Below are 18,970 nucleotides of genomic sequence, written 5' to 3'. Positions count from 1 at the left end.
CACTCCTGAAACTTTGCTGCATGTACAGGGTTTGTGGCTGTTGGTCCTGTTAGCAGCACGTAAAACAAAACTTTTATTTAAATTCTGAATTGATTATAGCCTAGAAAGCGAGCAAATAGCGCTTCCATATAATCACTAAAAAGCTGTCACTGACTTCAATTGATCACAATCTCACGATGTTCCTTTATAATCAGTGAAGCTCTCTGAACGGCAAATAATATATTATTTACGTGTCTACGTGTGGCATTTAGCACTGAGTAAATTCTGACTGTCACAATGCGTGAGAGGTGGCAGCCCAATCTATTTATATCTTTATAAATATCTTAATATATTATTATATCCTATAATAACTATTTGCACGCATGAGCATTATCACACGAGCTTCGCTCCTCCCGACTGCAGACACAGGTTTACAAGCCACTTTTTCCAGCGTTTTTCAATCAATTTCTTGACTTTCCCCCACTTATGAACAACACATTTTCGTACACGATAAAAGCTTCTTGTGGTTTCTCGGTTTGGCCAATTTAAGCATCCATAAACAACGCAAAACACTGGCATTTTGAGTTTCTGCTAGTGATTTCTATGGAGAAAAATCACTTCCTGCCCTCCAGCTGCATTGCGCGCATCATCAGTGACGTCACGTGCAAACAACCTATTCGACGTGTGTTCACTACAGTACCACAAACGTGGTAGTTGTGTTGCTGTCTATGCAGGGTCAGAAAGCTCTCAGATTTCATAAAAATATCTTAATTTGTGTTCCAAAGAAGGTCTTATGGGTTTGGAACAACATGAGGGTGAATGATTAATGACAGAATTTTCATTTTTAGGTGAACTATCCCTCCATGGAAACTTTCAATTACATAGACACTGTTAAAAACTTGATCTTCGCCATGGGGTATTAAAGATGTAATAATAGGTGGAAAGAGGTCATTCGATTCAATTTTGGTTTTGCATGGTGGCCAAAACTTTTATAATCTAATGATTATTTCACAAAAAGTAGTAATAAGTGTAAAAACGGCCCCCCTCAAGTTATAATGGTGGCTTCCCAGATTAAATATTATGCACTATGCATCTGTAGCATCTATCTGCATAATGCATAAGCTCTACCTGGGAGTTGATTTGATCTGAGCTAGTGTGTCAGCAGACGTAGACCCACTATGGCACTGTAAACACACTCTCATCCCATCTGGAGCGCAGTCCGGCCCAGCGTCAGCACCCATTTGTCATTCCTGTAACCCACCAGTATTTAGCAGCACTGGGAACAAAAGAGAAGCACCAGCATGCTAACACTTGTCAGCGTTGAATTTCCTACAGATCCTTTCTAAAGATTTAATTCTCCATGCATTTCCCCTGGCTTGCATATACAGGGTAATATCTTTGATGAAGCTCTTTCTGTAGGACCATGTAGATATGAAAGCCAGTACTATAGAAAATGTTTTACAAAGAAATAGTACTACTTGTAGTGTCTACATGTGCTAATTGGATTGTGGTTCCTTGCTATTATAACAATGTACAAGAAACTGCTACTTAATTAAGACAAAGCTTTGACAAACATATTTGCATAGAGGGGAATAGTTTTAATATCTACTTCAGCGTGATCTCTTGATCATTACTCAGCATTTTTATTTTCTAAACTGGTAAGGATGGCATTTTCTTGAGTAAATTTTGTTGTACTCTGTGTTATTTATCTTCTATATAGTCTCCTGTTTCCTATAAATCAGAGTGATTTTGGCAGGCTCTGTTAGTGGGCCAAGTTTATATATCTTTGTTATAGTATCCTAGTACTGTCTTCCAGCTCAATGAGAAATGCTAAAATCCAGCTGATTCTCAGTTATTGTAAATGCTTGCAATACAGCTTCCTAAAGCTCTCCATTAAAGAATCCAAGGAATCTTCTCCTGTTGAAGATATAAAGGTAGATAATTCATAGAGTGACACTAGGGATGTTCATCAGATGACCCTGACCCAACACATTTCTCTAAACTTAGTTGAAATCCCAAATCATTAGTAACCCTGAGAGCAGATCGAAGGCCGGAGCAAGTCCTTGAGGCCCTCAGACCTCATTCTGTCTGGCCTTGGGTTTGGCTTATTTGAGTGATCATTTGTCTGACAGGGTCAGTTCAGCTCCTGTCGCTACAGCAACGTTGGCTTGAATGTAACAGTAGTCATATATCATATTTGGTCAGGTTCTCCAGAGGCCCACGTACTGCAAACAGGTCTTTGAACACCCAACGCTTTCTAACGCAGGTTTCAGGGGGAAAGATTTCAATTGTCTTTTTAAAAATATAAAAGAGAAATGATCACTATCAAACAAAAATACAAATAATTTTAATGCGAAAATAAAGATTAAAAGTAGGAATGCACTGAAATTTTGGCTGCCGAAAATTATCGGCCGAAAACAGCATTTTCGTTTTTTGTCCGAAACAGAAAAACAGCCGGAAAAAAAACATGCTCACCGGAAAAGCAAAAAAAATAAAATTAAATAAAAATCAGTTAAATTTGATTGTTGCATCGAACTGAACAAAATAATAGATTGATATTAATATTCATATTTTTTCTCTCCAATTTTATTGTTTTACTTTCCATAAAAGTGTGACTATTTTACTGGCTTGTGTTTTTTTAATTCAGTATCATTAAATCATTAAAAGTTTGTTTATATAAAAATATTATTCAAAATCATTAAAATAATACATAATTATTAAAAGCATTTTCGGTTTAGTTTTCAGCAAAGTGCATTCTAGAATATTCGGGTTCGGCCCAGAATTTTTATTTCGGTGCATCCCTAATTAAAAGTAAACAATTAATGGGTTAACATATTCATTTATTACCATTCAAAAGTTTATATATTTTTTTAAATAATCGAATTATTTTATTCAGCATTAAATCAAAAGTGACAGGAAAGACTTTTACATTTATACAAAAACTAGTCCTTTGAACTTTCTGTTCAACAAATAACAATGAAAAGAAAAAAATCATGGTTTCCACCAAAATATTAAACAGCATGTTTTTAACATTGATAAAATATACTGATAAGATATTTCAACCACAAGTTTAAAGTAAATACAGTTGATCCTATTTTATATGGTTTTAGATATGCTAAATCTGATTGTACTGAGCAAGTAATGACACATTATTTAAACATTCAAGTACCACGCTGTTAACAACCACCAAAAATATATTTTTCTAGTACTGGTCAGTATTATTCTTGTTGCAAGTAAGTGTTCTGACTCTGTTATGGAAGCGGGAGTGTTACTTAGTCAGAGGTCTTCACCCAGTGCTCATTACTGTGAAGGATAAGTGGACTCTGGCCACAAGCTCTTGTTTACACCTCTCTTCTGCCTGGCTATGGAGGAATTGAGAGCAGCCTTGTCACCTCCACTCTCCCACAATCCTGTGTGACTATAATCCGCAGGAGGCTCCTCCACTGAGGGCAGAAATAGCAGCGGCCCCTTAGGTCCTGTGGTTATCACCTTACACCATGGGCCGGATGTTACAGGTCCTTTGCTATATATTGCTTAACATTAGTGCTCTGAAGTTTCCCAGAAGAACTAGGCCTCTCTGAATCTCATTTTTTGTTTTGTAAATCAAGCATTTTATTCATTTTTTTTAATAACTGAGGTGTGTGTGTGCGTGCAAACCGAGAGGAATTTGTGGCAACACATGTTTAAACTATTGAAAATGTAAGAAAATTCAGACTCAGAGTGACCTATTTTGGGGTATGGGGATCTTGTTGTTTTTATTTGATCTGTGAAGACTGTCAAGTCTTTATTAATAATAGACATTTATTTTTATAATTAATTTGAATCTGGATTTTAGCTTCCATTATATTAATACTTTCCACTAAAACATGAGTGGTATCATTAGGTATCTAATGTAGGTGCCATTAAAAACTTTAATCTTGTGTGCATGTCCTCCCATGATCTCTGTGCATGTGATATAGCAGGGATTACACAGCCTGTTTACACCCACCCTCCTTTAGCACAGCGACACCCATAAATGACAGATGAGTGATGCCTGAAAGACATATTGTCTTTTAATGGCATTCTCTTTTGAGCTGTCACCTCTGTTTATTTGAGCATTATTGTATGTGAAAGCTTATGGGCTGCTTTGAGGTACAAAGAAAAGCATAGCTCTCACACATTACCATAAATGCTCCTGGTTTTGTGATACTACAAAACATCTCGTATTTTCTCTTGACTGTTATCTGTTTTTAACAGCATCACGACTGTACTGTACTCTACACTGACAAAAGACTGGGCTCAGAGCATCTCGCAGAACTGAGGGCCACACACAAAAATCAGAAAACAGCTCTGGAAGTCGGCCAGGCAGCGTGATGCTCTGCCAAAGGAATAAGTGCTTACAATATTACCAGTGTGAGATTGAGCCACTGGAGGAGGCATAACAGCATTAATGGATCATTGTTCTTCAGCTGTGGATGAAGAAAAGTCAATGAAACTCTATTCCAATAGAATGACAATATGCGAAGTGATCTTCTAGTACAAGTCATTGTTTGTTGAATTGAAAAATTTTCAGCTCTCAATATTATTATTTTTATTATTTTTGTAGCAAATCTCAAAATGAATATAACCTTTTTTGTATTCTGTTCATTATGTTTTGATGCCTATTTTCACTTGCAACCTCTAAAATTATATATTTTAGTTATTATTGTTTTGTTTTTCATTTATTTTGATCAAATAATATTGAAATTCAGTAGCTTTTAGTACAAGACATTGTTTGTTGCGGTAAAAAAGTCAGCCCTCGGATACTTGACTGGCATATCGATATGTAAGTGTTTATTGCATAGATATTTCAATAATATTTTTACAATATTATTTATTATTTAAACGCTTAGCAAATCTCAAAATGAATTTCTCGTATTCTGTTCCCTGTTGTGATTTCACTTGCATTTAAAATGATTGATTTTAGTAGTTAGTGTTTTATTGTAAATGTATTTTGACCAAATAGTATCACATTTCATCTGCAACTTATTGGTTATCTGCTATAACATGAAAATATTAATTGGATTATATGTGTTGGGCAGAATTTTTATATTGGTGCATCCCTAAAGATTCAGGTTCAGGTGAGCACACTTCATAATAATGATTTATTGTTGAAAAATAAGGGCATTTCCTGCACTGATCAGTATCACTTCCTGACATGACACATTGTGCTTGCTGATTACGTTTGTCTTTTCCTACATGCACACAAAACCATCATTAAAACCTAGTTCCCAGTATGCTCTACCTGCCCTGCTGCCAGGATTGTAGCTGAAACATTGGAGATCAGGGTAGGGCATGTGCCCTTGCTGTTTTCAACATTTTCCCCCAGTTAAATCCGTTTAGACTAAAGCGAGAGCAACACTTGCTACAGTGATTGCACAGTAATTGATTTATTCACTGGCTGAGTGTTTGAACGCCTGTTATGCATCTTTAATAGGAGGGCAATCAGCACAAAACCTCCAGCCATCAATACACAGAAAGAGAGAGCGAAGGAAATTATTTAGGTAACCCTCAGGTCCATTATAATGACAAACGAAGAACTCAAGCTGTAGTACAGGTACAACAAATACAGCTTAGAGGGCATTTTTGGTTTCACAGTGCAAAATACATTACTTTTGCCTTAACACACTGTACTCTAGACACATGACCAATATTGAAATTCTGGCCGATACAGATAAGAGTATAATTATTTTTGTGCTATGGCTGATATTAAAAGATGTCTATTTTGTTTTAGCGAAATTATAAATTTTTTTAGAGACAATTTAAAAATAAGACAAATATTTTTCTCTAAATTAAAACTCAGTCAGTTTAGGCATCACAACATTATATTACAGTACGAAATTACAGTACGAAATATATATATATATGTATATGGGCAGAATTCGGGCTCTGCTGAAATAGTTATACATCTAAAATGTTTAATAAAGAAAGAATAAAAAAAGGAAACCTTTGTAAAATTTGATTGCTTTAAGTTAAATTTGTCTTTCTTTTTCTCTAAATCTAATATTTGTATTTTATTTCAATTAACGAAAATTATTTTTAAAAATAGTTTTAGTTTTAGTTAACAATAACAACATTCATAGGGGAAAGTCGTGGCCTAATGGTTAGAGAGTCGGACTCGTAACCCAAGGTTGCGGGTTCGAGTCTCGTACTGGCAGGGATTGTAGGTGGGGGGAGTGAATGTACAGCGCTCTCTCCCACCTTCAATACCATGACTGAGGTGCCCTTGAGCAAAACCCCCAACTGCTCCCTGGGCGCTGCAGCAAAAAATGGCTGCCCACTGCGCTGGGTGTGTTTTCACGGTGTGTGTGTGTGTGTTCACTGCTGTGTGTGTGTGCACTTAGGATGGGATAAATGCAGAGCACTAATTCCGAGTATGGGTCACCATACTTGGCCACATGTCACTTCACTTAATTTAATGTAAATGCCGATACTAATAAATAATAAATAAATAATAATTCATACATAAAAAATTATAAAGAAAAATTTAATATCAGGTTCCAATAATATCAGTGTAATGTAATAATGTAAAATTAATATAATGTAATATCAGGTTCCAATGCACATAAGTTTTTCAGCCTGGTTCTCATATGAGAACCTGGAGATTTGGTTTGGTCCTCACATGACACATGGTGTGACACAAAAATAAATTAATAATAGTGATAATATTATTGCACTTTATTTAGATTTTTTAAAAATAAAATAATAAACTAAATAATAAAGTGTGATAATACTATTTTGTTTTAAAATAAAAAGGGAGTATTAAATACAAATACAATTATTTTATAGTAAACTTAAAAATAAAATGCTAATAATTTTATTATTATTATTTGAATTTGAACCTTAATTATTATTTGAATTTGAACCTTAATTATTATTTTTAATTTGAATTATTTTCATTTTTCATTTTCAAACTTAAAATCAGCAAGCTTTCCCCCATTGCCGGCAAGCAAGTAAATGCAAAAGGGTCTGGCTGCAGCCTTGCGCTTGCACTCTCAGACTTGGACCTGCGGACCACTTATGTGCACCCCTGCCAATAAACAGTGTTGGGCAGTAACTAGTTACTAATAATGCATTACAGTAATAATACTACTTTCCCTGGTAACTAGTAGTGTAACTAATTACTGTTGGCTGGTAGTAATAAGTAAAGTAATAATATTTGAAAGAACTAACTAGTAATGAGTAAAATATTAAATTTTTGGAGTAATAAGCCCAACACTGCCGACATATGATGTAACGTTCGTTACTTAGTGCCTTTTTGTCTTTTTCCTAATAGTACCCTATCAGCAAAGCTCATGCAGCAGTGAACGGAGCTCCGGACCAATCCACTGCTTTCGCTGCCGGGAGGTGTGCAAAGGAGAGGTGGTACGAGTGCAGCATGTCCACTTCCACATCAAATGCTTCACCTGCCAAGGTAAGAGACTTTTGCCCATGAGCAATGCATTCTAAACTCTGTGACCTCTCAAAACCATCTTTTAATTATGGGAAAAACTTGCGTACTGCCTTGCATATGTGTCAGATATACAATTTCCAATAGATTCCGTTCAGTAATGGCACTTCATTAAGAACTAAAGCAGAGCTCTCTGCCTCTGACCTAATAGCAGTTTGGCATGAGTGGTTAGAAGCAGTGCATTTCTGATTTAATGATGCTGGCTGTGCTCCTGGGGCTGTCTGAAGTAGGGACCTGTTGCGTAATGAGAACCTCTGGCCTCACATTGTCAAGATGGTAGCTCAGTGATGCCCCATGGCACTGCCTTCAATTATGAGTGACATTAGTGATGTCAAGCAATTAAAATGTAAAACGAATGTGGATATGATGTGACCAGGTACCGTCACCTTTAGATTATGTTAGATTAAAAATGTGGAAGTAAAACCCTTGAGAGATGGGCTCATTTGCGGTTTAATGAAGGTTGCATTTGTGCTACTTTTCCCTGCTTACACTCAAACTGGTGTTGCCACATGGTCCCTGCGTTGCATTTAAGGGGTTGCTGTGGAAACCGTGTGGAGGGGGCACCCTGCCCCTGATTGGTGGTTATTCTCAGCTACACTATCAAACCGACAGCCAATAGCAGCCCCCCATAGCAAACCCTAGGGTATAGTTGGGGGGGATGAGGGGGGCTCATAGATGGAGAGACGAGGCGAGAGCGTTTGAAAGAGAATGGTAGGTTCCCTCCCTCCATTATGACATCACGAGTTGCCTTGGAGCACATGAAGTTACTCAACAATAACAGTCCTTTTCCCCTTTGCTTCCTCTCTCTATCAAATTCGCCCACTCTCCGAGTGCTGCCCTTATCTTCCATAAAATTGCCTTGAGCAATAATGTATTTCACCTCTTACTCAACCCCACCCCTTATCTCACGATTCGCGCTGTATATTCTTGTGTGTGTGTTAGCCATGCGCTATATGTGTAGGAAGTCCAAACGCTGCTTCGACAGCTCGTATCTCCAGCATCGTTGCTGTTTCATTGTTGCGCGGTGGTTTGTTTACAGTTCTGTGACTGACGGCTCGGCTTCTGTGCGTGCTGTGAGTTTTGTTTGGATGGGAGAACCGAGTTTGCTGATGAGCCGTGGGGCTTTGAGGCCCAGTTAATTGGATAAAGGGGCAAGATTTGTGGGGTGTTTCACAGGAATCCCAGCTCACTCAGCATGAGCTGTCACAGGTCAGAGGGGCCATGTTGGAGTCGCAGTTGCCGGTGTTCGTAAACACGTGACAGTCTGCTATCAGCCCTTTTGTTGAAGCTAAAAACCAAACGTAGCTGATTTGTAATTTTGTATGATCGTAATGTTATTGTTTGTTTACTGAGTTTGCATGTTATTCAATACAGGTTCAGTGGAAAAATGCGCCGGTTGCAACCGATTTCTGCAAAATATTGCTATTACGCTGGTTCTAGCTTGTTTCGTGACATTTTCAAAGTGAAATGTTTAGACTCTGGAGTGTGCAGAGCTGAGTAGATTACTTACAAATTGTAGTCTGTTACTGATTACAGATTACATGATGAAAACTGTAGTTAGTAACGTAATCTAGGTTACTAATTGTAGGTAATGTATTCAGACTATTTTTTAGATTACTTTTATATTATGTTTTTTTATCAAACTTGTTTTAAACTTACCATTAACTCTTTCCTCGCTATTGATGAGATATCTCGTCAATTAAGAGACAACGCTTAAAACATCAAAAATGCTGGTGGTGGCTAGCAACTATATTAAAAAACTCTGGCGGGGAAATAGTTAAACGTACTATATTGATGTAAAAAAGCAGAGAAAAAGAAAATATGTTAAAAAAATGTATATCAACATCGTAAAATGCAGTAAATATTACATTAGTGGGCTGACAGAGAGTTAATAATGAGTTGACAAAAACTAATTAACTACTAATTAATTAAATCATAAAAATGTAAAATTAAAACAGTATAAGCACACACACACATATATATATATATATATATATATATATATATATATACACACACAGACACACTTTTATTCAACATGGACTAATTAAATTGATCAAAAGTGCCAGTAAAGACATTTATAATATTAAAAAAAGATAATATTTCAAATATAATACTGTTATTTTGAACTTTCTATTCATCAAAGAATCCTGAAAAAATATGTGGAATATCTCCTGCTTTTCCAAATTAACCGGCAAAGCATGCCCGGTTTGTAAATAATAACCTCTGCTGCTTTAACTTTAATAATATACTGCATATAACTTTTTAAATCAGCCATTGCAAAAATCTAATTTTGACTATTTTGAAGGACACAACTGAAGTAAAAGAGCTTACATTAAGGTAAGAAAAACACAAACGTGTTACAACGTGTCTCCTACTAATTAATTAAATCATAAAAATGTAAAAATTAAAACAGTATAAGCACACACATATATATATATATATATATATATATATAATTTATTTTCCTGCATGTCAATGTGAAGATTAACTGACATCAGAGAACTGTAAACATGTGAATGTGTTAAATTATTAGAAATATTAACTTCCTCAGAGATATTTCAAGTAAATATTTTATGTTAAGGGGGTTGGCTGAGAGAAACACTTGGGAATATAATATAATATTATGAATAATTGTCATTTTGTGAATGATATGTAATCCATAAAAAGTAACTGTAATCTGATTATAAGCATTTTAAAATATAATATACTCTTAAGTATTTATTTTTGGAATCTGATTACGTAATTACAGATTACATGTAATAAATTACTAGCCAGCACTGGCACTAAAAGCATGTTAAGTTTAATCCAAAACAGATAAAAGTGAATCTGACAATGTTTTATTACATTGGTCGTTGTATTGTGGCTGTTCTGAAAATTAAATGTCTGGTGAGTGGCTCTAAAAGGTTAATGCTCTATCGTGTTTGAAAACATATTGTACCACCTAGTTTACAAATCTTGCAATGTTAAAAGTTATTTGAGGTCATAAAATAGTATTGTGCACGAAACCACACAAAACAAGTCTTTATTAATCAATAATCAGCCTCTGTATTCACTTTGTTTGAGAAGTAAAAGTTGCTGGTGTTTTACTATCACTAGTTCTCATTGCATTATTTACAGGTAGTTTTTTGTTTGTTTGTTTTACAAAAAAATTTAAGTTTTTCCAATGAGCCTTGGTTTATTGATCTGAGTTGTGCTTTTATTTCAAAAGATGTATGCTTTGGCTGTTGGAATCCATGACTGACTTGGAAACCGGTGTAAAATCAATAGTTTGTAATAGAACTGTTTGGTTTGGACTACAATCAAGTAGATTACATTGGTTGGCTTTACTTGACGACGTGCCTTTATAAACAGGAGGAGATCAAGAAAAGGATATGCCTTTGGAATTATAGTCTAGTTAATTGAAACAGCAAGCACTCGAGCACACAGGAAGAAACATGTGGGTCAAGGTCATGTAGATACAGCTGAAGCTGAGGCAGTGGAGACAATTTCAGGGGGAGTTTACCCAGGCTTTGGCCATGAAAAGAGGCGGATGCTGTACACACAGGTATGAGAGAACCAGCTGTTTCCAAGGACACACTGATGGTTAGTTTGTGTAAAGGGGAGGCAGCCAGGGGTATTAGCAGTATTCACTTCCTGTGTATGCATGCACAGTCCACAGTCAAACATAAACGGTCATAAGCTCCATTCAAAAAAACCTAGTGAATTGCCTGCATAGACAGCATTTTAAGCTATTTTGGACATGCTACTGATGCCAAGACTGCTTTAAATATTATAATCATTTTGACCTAATATTAAGGCAGAATTGCATGTAGAGAAGGTAATCGGTGAACAAATAATTCCAAGATGGTGGACAAAGTGGGAGAAATTAAAGAAAAAAATACTGATAAAAATAAGTCAGTGTCATTTAAATGGATATTTTTGCCCATTATTTTTGTATGTTTTGCATTTTCATACTAGTGTGCTGCACCATTAACTTAGCAACATGTTAACTCTATTGGATTTGATTGTGTGTTGTTGAGTCTCCCACGCGGAGTGCTGTTTGTGGTGAGTTGCTGCCTGTATAGTGTTTTAAATTAGGTTTTGTTAGGATGCCACCTTAAAATGCCTATTCTGCCTATGTAGACACTGAGGCGGCTTTTGCAGCAATTCTGGAGATTTATTCTTTTGCTTTATTTCATCCTATTGTGTACACACACCCTCTCAAACACACACATGCACATTCATGCATGCACACACTTGTTCAGGCAAGGGCAAATTTTATTTGTTTCTGCACTACTATAGTGGGCATCTCGTTAGATGTGCAGGCACAGAAAACTCATTAAATCTCTATTTGGTTGTGCATTTATTTCCCCTATTCAAATAAAAGTCAGATTGGAGTCTAACAGCTCTCAGCAGGGAATGTAAGTCCCACACTTGTCCTGACCTCCTGACTCCTTACTAGCTTTCTAGTTGGCTCTTCTCTCTCTCTCTTACATGAACGCAAAGAGATAATGAACACAGTGCAACTATTGATATAATAGAGACAAACACTGGCCCCGGAATGTATTTGGACAGCACTTATAAAAGTATTAATGTCATTGCATTACATAACATAATATCAAAATAAGTGATGCTTATAAAAATGGGTAGCACTAGCACAGGTATACTTTTAAAGCAGTGACATTTAAATGCTCATCATTTGCTGTAAGTGTGTTAAAGTACTTGTAGATATGGTGTTGTTCTCAAATAATTTACTGTCAAATTTAGGCTAGCATTTTTTAAATGGCATGTATTGCTTCAGTAAAATTACTTGTACATTACTAAATTATCATCACCATCATAACTACATAGAAGCTTCATAAACCTTCATAAATCCATATATGCAGCAGACTGAGGGATTTAAATATATTTGCGGGCTTAAATTAATTTTCATGGGTTTAAATGAATAATTTTCAGTTAGTGGCCACTTGCTATTTAAATCCATTAAAAACAGCTAATTAATTGAGTAGACAGCATGACAATTGCAAAGATAAATACTTTAAGAGAGAATATGTTTGAATAATTTTATCTTCTCTTAGAAACATTTTCTGGTCTTTCTTTAAGCAGATCTGCTTTTTCACCAGAAGTGTGTGGCATTTGAGCTGAATGCTTGACAGTATGTCTGAGTGAAACTTCATGGAACAATAAATATCCAGACCAGCTCACCTACACTTGAGCCTCTAGTGGGTGACTCACAAGTATGAGCACCATCCATAAACTGTCAGACAGGTTAGTTCACAGAAAAATGAATATTCTGTCATCATTTACTCACCCCCGTATGGCTTTCTTTCTTCAGAGGAACATAAAAGTAAATATTTTGAGAGATCCTTCAGTGTTTTTATCCATACACTGGACGTGTTTGTAACCAAAACTGTCTGGTTACCAGCATTTTTCAAAATATATAAAATGATGAGTAAATAATGATTTGAGTGTTTTGAGTGAACTATCTGTAAGTTACAGTTCCACTTGAACTCTTTTCTCTCACCATTGCTTTTGTGCATTATAAGAACATTGTTCTGAACAAATTGGCAAAGTAGTGCCTAGAATTCCAAAAGGGAGAACGTTTATGAAACAGCCAGTGTTTTTATGGACAGTTACTGGTGACTATTGCAATAAGCACTTGCCAGCTTACGGTATAGATTTTCAAACCTGATAACTTGAGGTAATGTTTATTGCATTACAATTGTATTATCATTTTGTATCTGTATTATTCAATATTGGATATTTATTGTATGTGCCTTTTATATTATATGCTCACTTAAAGTTAATATTTAAAAAAAAACTGTCATTTTCATATTGTACGTTATAATGTTGGGATGGCGACGTTTATGAAACAGCCAGTGTTTTTATGGACAGTTACTGGTGACTATTGCAATAAGCACTCGCCAGCTTACGGTATAGATTTTCAAACCTGATAACTTGAGGTAATGTTTATTGCATTACAATTGTATTATCATTTTGTATCTGTATTATTCAATATTGGATATTTATTGTATGTGCCTTTTATATTATATGCTCACTTAAAGTTAATATTTAAAAAAAAAACAGTCATTTTCATATTGTACGTTATAATGTTGGGATGGCTAAATTAGCTTTTTGCATTTAAAATGATTGATTTGAAATTATATTTTTTATTTAGACAAAATAGAATAGAATTTTAATATTGATAGTTTATAGGATATTGGCCAAACCATGAAAATAGTTTTTATGGGTGCATTGGTGTATGCCTAATACATTCTTAAGCAAATTGTCATCTGCCAATTTAATTTCAGGGTCAAATTAATGGTATTTGACCACTGAATAAACATAGACGTCTACAATTTTGTCATAGTCAACAAATTATTTTCAGAGCTGTAAGTCATGAGCAGTTAGTTTACAGTGCAAATCAAATAATGCTATTCAGCACTGCTTCTTCTGAACAGGAGTGGCAGGTCATTAAGATGTCTGTCAAAACAGATCAAAAGCTGAGAGTTAATTGGCTGTGTAAAATGTTGTTTTTTCTTTCTCCAGGCGTATAATGACATAATGACATGCTAGTCTCATCAGTTTATTAAAATGAGAAAAAATACATTATATATATATATATATATATATATATATATATATATATATATATATATATATATATATATATATATATATACACAGATAAACAGATAAATTAATTTTTTGGCAAAATAAACCAAACTCTAACAATGGGTGTTTTGCATATAGATTTAATCATATTCTTTGGCTGTTGATCCAGAAATTCTTGAACACTTCGGAGAGTAAAGCAAACAAACAATTGGACAATCAAATTTCAGGTGCTCTGAACATCATACTACTTCATAAAGTGGCTGTGATGGAGTCAATAAAAGGGTCAGTTGCTGTATGTGTTGTGTAGAGCCGCTCTTTTCCTGAGTTGTCACCCGCTAGAGGAGGAAGACAGAGCAGGATGGGAGCTTCTTGTAACTATGGCAACATATGCCCGTCCAATGATTAAGCCCATGCGATAGTTGCTGGGGAGACATTCTCCCACAGATAAAAGGACAGTGGCAGTATTAGAGACCGAATTCCCTATGAGGATGTAGATAAGGGGTCATGGATTAGCCTAACATGTCAAAACCCCAGACTGGAAATTGGGCCACCTATATTGATTTTGAATAAATGATTATGCATTTATTCTACAACCTGTGAATAATATAGATTTGACTTTGTAATTAGCTAATTGCTCACGTCAGAGAAACATTTAGTCTAAAGCAGTGCAGATTAAAAGAGCTCAAACTAGAGAGGTTAATCTTGGATTGAAGGAATGAATATTGCCTGTCTTATACCTGAAGGGTTCCTGCATCATTAGGCATTTTTCAGAGAGGTTAGTAGGTTAATGAAAGCAGCTGAAGGAGAGGCACAGCCTTGGAGCAAGACAGAAACAGAGCGAGACCTGCTGAAAACATTATATCTGTTCATCAAGTTTAGAGGTTTAACAGGAAGCAGGAGGTCACAAAATGAGAGTGTAGAGATACTACTCTAATTGCAGTGATGTGGATTTTTAACATTTGGTTGTATGCGATAGCCTTTGTTTTTTTGCGGAGTAACATTTCTGTTTCAAGTTAAAGTAGCAAAGCCCTTTTTATATAATATTTATATATTACTAGAAATGATGTAGAATAATATAAGACTGTATAATACTCTACTACTGTACTATACTATACAGTATATAATACTATAAAAATAATATAATTTTTACTTGTGTATTTTTTAACATTTATATGAAATATAACATTTTTAATATTTAATAAATAATAAGATTTAAATTAGAATTAGAAATGTTATATTTAAAATGTATATATTTTTTTGTTTTTTTGTGCGCATGGCAGATTCTTTATGAGCAGAATAAAAAAAATGTAGATACAGAATAAGTAAATAACAAAAAGGTTGAGTCTTTGTGGGTGCAGTGTTGTCATTGTTACTGTGTTTTTACTTATGCTTGGGAATATTACATTATATCCTAGATAGACTACAGAGGATAAGTACTTAAGGGGAAATGCCTAATAAAACTCAGTCCCTTGGATTTATTTATCTGTTGTTAACATATGCATAATTTCTTTGTTGTCATTCCCTTGATTTCTTGCTGTTACTCACTGACTCCACAAAAGACCATCTGGTTGCTCAGTGGAGGGCCGTGTAGGGCCCTGAGGGGACTAATCGCTTCCTCTTCTCTCACTAAACTCTCACTCCATCTTTCATTCAGTCAAAACAGCACATTAATTACAGTCGATGAGTTTCCTATTAGCACCAGCAAGGTAGAAGAGAAGCGACGTGGTAGGTAGAAACAGGCACAGACAGGTGTGGGCAGGAAGACAAGGGAACCGTTGTCATACAGAGCCACATGCTATGCTGTGAATCATAGAGCATCATAGACCAAATCCGCGCCAAAACAATCGGTTCGAGATCACCTGAACGAGGTGGTCTCGGCTCGATTGAAAATGAACTTTGGAGAGGTTCGGTTGTAGTGAGAAAGCAATCCGATCTAACGGACCAACGAACCAGGCTATATCACAATGTATAATGGGTAATTACGTAAGTTCCGTGAAAAGCATTAGCTTTGTTGTTTTGCTAATACTTCAAAATGAACCTGTGAATGTCTGTGGGTGAGCACGTCTTCGCCATTCAAAATAAAAAAGCGCACTTTTTTATTTTATAGTGCCGTCTTATTGCTCTTCTTCTTAGTAGGTGCATTTTAAAAATGTTTTCCCAAGATCTAATATGGAAGAGAAACATAATCAGTTAAATACTTTCAATTAAGCTCACACTTATTTGCATTGCGTTTGTCATAACTCCCTAAAAATATACAACTTTTTTTCTCTCAAACTTTTTCACAGACACACACTTATTCTAATTTCTTTAATTTAACTAAAAAGTCATTTATTCTACTTTTTTTAAATAAATTTTTAACTCTCAAATACCATCTGAATAAGTGAACATTCAGTAACACACAGTTTTAAGTAAAGCTGATATTTAGGAGGGCTAAACTGTCTCTCCATGTGCTCCTAATTTAAACATGTACAGAAGTTCCTCCAAACCATCAAAACCCCTAGTGAATTTTCACCAGCCCGAACAGACACACCCTACCTCAGAAAAGGATCCTGAAGCCAACTTGAAGAAAGCCACTCGACACCAAGTCAATATAGGCTTTACTATTAAAATCAACATCAGTCATGCCTTCCACATGACAGGAAGATGGTCTTTACATGTCTAAAAGTGACTCGTGGTCAAATCCCACACCACACCCAGATAAGTGGTTCTCTGTACTGGAGAAAGCCCACTTTTCTTGGCGTTAAGACAACAGCTTTCTCGCTCGTGTGAGCGAGAACGACATCTCGATGTCGAACTGCCATGTGCTCTGATTGAGCTAATATCAATCAATCGTCGATGTGGTTGAGTCGTGAAAGTGTGGGGTGAGAGTGCAAAGCCAAAAGAAGAACCGGTATTGGTAGGCTTTTGCTCCCAAAAGCAAACCTCAGGAACTTCCTATGATGAGTAAGGACCTTCATCCTTCCTCGGAACGGTGAAGTACCGGCTGTAGGACCCGGACTCTGTTGCGCAAGGAGGGACCACCTCGATGGCCTTCATCTTTCTGTTCCATTACCAGAGCCTGCTCGGGGCCCACCAGGGTGGGAAAGGCCCTATTGAGTTGAGGTATACTTTTTTCATTTAAAAAACCTACAGGGAAAAAAACACCTGCATCACTTGAATCATTGAAAAATAGCATAGAGAGAATAACTTATTATTATTATTCTCTCGCTGTTATTTATTTATTTATTGTGGGTTTCATGCTGTCCGCTAAGGCATAGGACACACACAGGCTTTCCTCCTCAAGACCTCTAGGGTGGAGTGGGTCAACCCTGCGGATAAACAGGCCTGCAGGAACTCCAGAACTATACCAAACGGGCAGTTAGCTGGGTCGAGCTGGCAGTCTCCGCACCAAGAAGTACAGTTTCCTCATAGAGGGAGATCTGGATGGAGGATGGTCTCAACAACCTCGGTTGAGAGACCAGAAGCTACGAGTTGTGCCTCCTCAGAGGCCACACCCACAGCTTCCACAGCTCCGGGCGGGGGCGCACCCTCTGCCTGTAAGAGGAGATCTTTCCTGACGGGAATCTCCCATGGAGCGCCGTCGAGGAGAGGAATCAGGTCCGAGAACAATACTCGGCCCGGCCAGAACGGGGCTACTGGCAGTAGGGCTGAACGATTTTGGAAAATAATCTAATTGCTATTTTTTTTGCCAATATTGCGATTGCAATTTAATATGCAATTATTTTTTTTAAAGCTCTTTATGTTCTGTATTATTCAACAAAGACAAGCTATAAATCATTGTAAAGTATGCTCAACACACTATTAGATAGATTAAACATAAATGTTCTTTTCTGTAGGCCAGGCCTATTTGTTACGATGAAATTAGGTGATGCATGAATTTATATGAATGACATTTTTATTGTTTAACTACAATCACAGTACATTGACTGATTTGTTGAACTTCCAACCTTGTAAGCATGTAATAATTATGTTTAAATAAGCCTGGTGTAAACATTAATATGAAAGTCAGTAACAAATCCCATAAACTAAAGTAGATTGCAGAAATATAAAAACAAATCTGTTGCTTTACCACACTACTTTGGGGAATTCAAAGTCACTGTAATAAACATATGTAAACATGTGCACTGCACTTTTTAAACACTGTCTGTTAACTTTAGACCAGTGGATCTCAAACTTTTTTGGTCACGCCCCCCTTTAAACCTATAAAAAAAATCTGCCCCCCTTTCCCGAATCCCCATCCCACCTCAGACTGCCAAATAATTTCACTAAACATTATGAAAAATGTATACTTTTTTCATTTAAAAAACCTACAGGGAAAAAAACACCTGCATCACTTGAATCATTGAAAAATAGCATAGAGAGAATAACTTATTATTATTATTCTCTCGCTGTTATTTATTTATTTATTGTGGGTTTCATGCTGTCCGCTAAGGCATAGGACACACACAGGCTTTCCTCCTCACCAATGACATTAAACACCGTGTCTACACTGGACATGAGCGGCAAAATACAGTAGAACCATTATAATCACGCTGTGTACACTGGATGCGGCGCGACAATAAACTGATGCCTTGTTCTATTTATGACGTACTGACAAAGTTAAAATGATTTGCAACGGTTGCTTTGCCGCGTCCAGTGTAGAGCTGTTGCGGCGCGACGCACAACTGCAGCGTCTGGTATAGACACAGTGAGTGAAGCCGAGAGTAAGATATGACTCGTCATATTTTCTGCATTTAGCTTTTGAATGACTAGCACCTGCCTGAGTCTGTGCGACTTCATCTATGGTTTTTCTCTTCCCTTTCACAAACCGATCCATCTCCCATTCTAAGTTACATCCTTTGGCTGTTTACCGTTTTATTTATTTTCTTTTATCTATTTATTTCTGCTGATGGCCCGCGCTCGACTTGAAGCAGCACTGCTTAGACC

The 18,970-nt window shown here is 36.2% G+C and overlaps 1 protein-coding gene across 1 annotated transcript in view; it reads left to right on the top strand.

Moving 5' to 3' along the window:
* The window catches only part of LOC107602551 (actin-binding LIM protein 3-like), a 73,802-nt gene that overhangs the window by 4,309 nt on the left and 50,523 nt on the right, over positions 1 to 18,970 (top strand). The window contains exon 2 of the mRNA XM_016295079.1: positions 7,274 to 7,411. Within this exon, the coding sequence (XP_016150565.1) occupies positions 7,274 to 7,411 (138 nt within the window). The remainder of the gene's footprint in view (positions 1 to 7,273; positions 7,412 to 18,970) is intronic.

Source organism: Sinocyclocheilus grahami, unplaced genomic scaffold, assembly GCF_001515645.1.
Source record: "Sinocyclocheilus grahami isolate Dianchi unplaced genomic scaffold, SAMN03320097.WGS_v1.1 scaffold330.1, whole genome shotgun sequence".
Lineage (NCBI taxonomy): Eukaryota > Metazoa > Chordata > Actinopteri > Cypriniformes > Cyprinidae > Sinocyclocheilus > Sinocyclocheilus grahami.
Note: the sequence above shows the minus strand (reverse complement) of the source record. Positions and strands in the feature narration are given on the sequence as shown.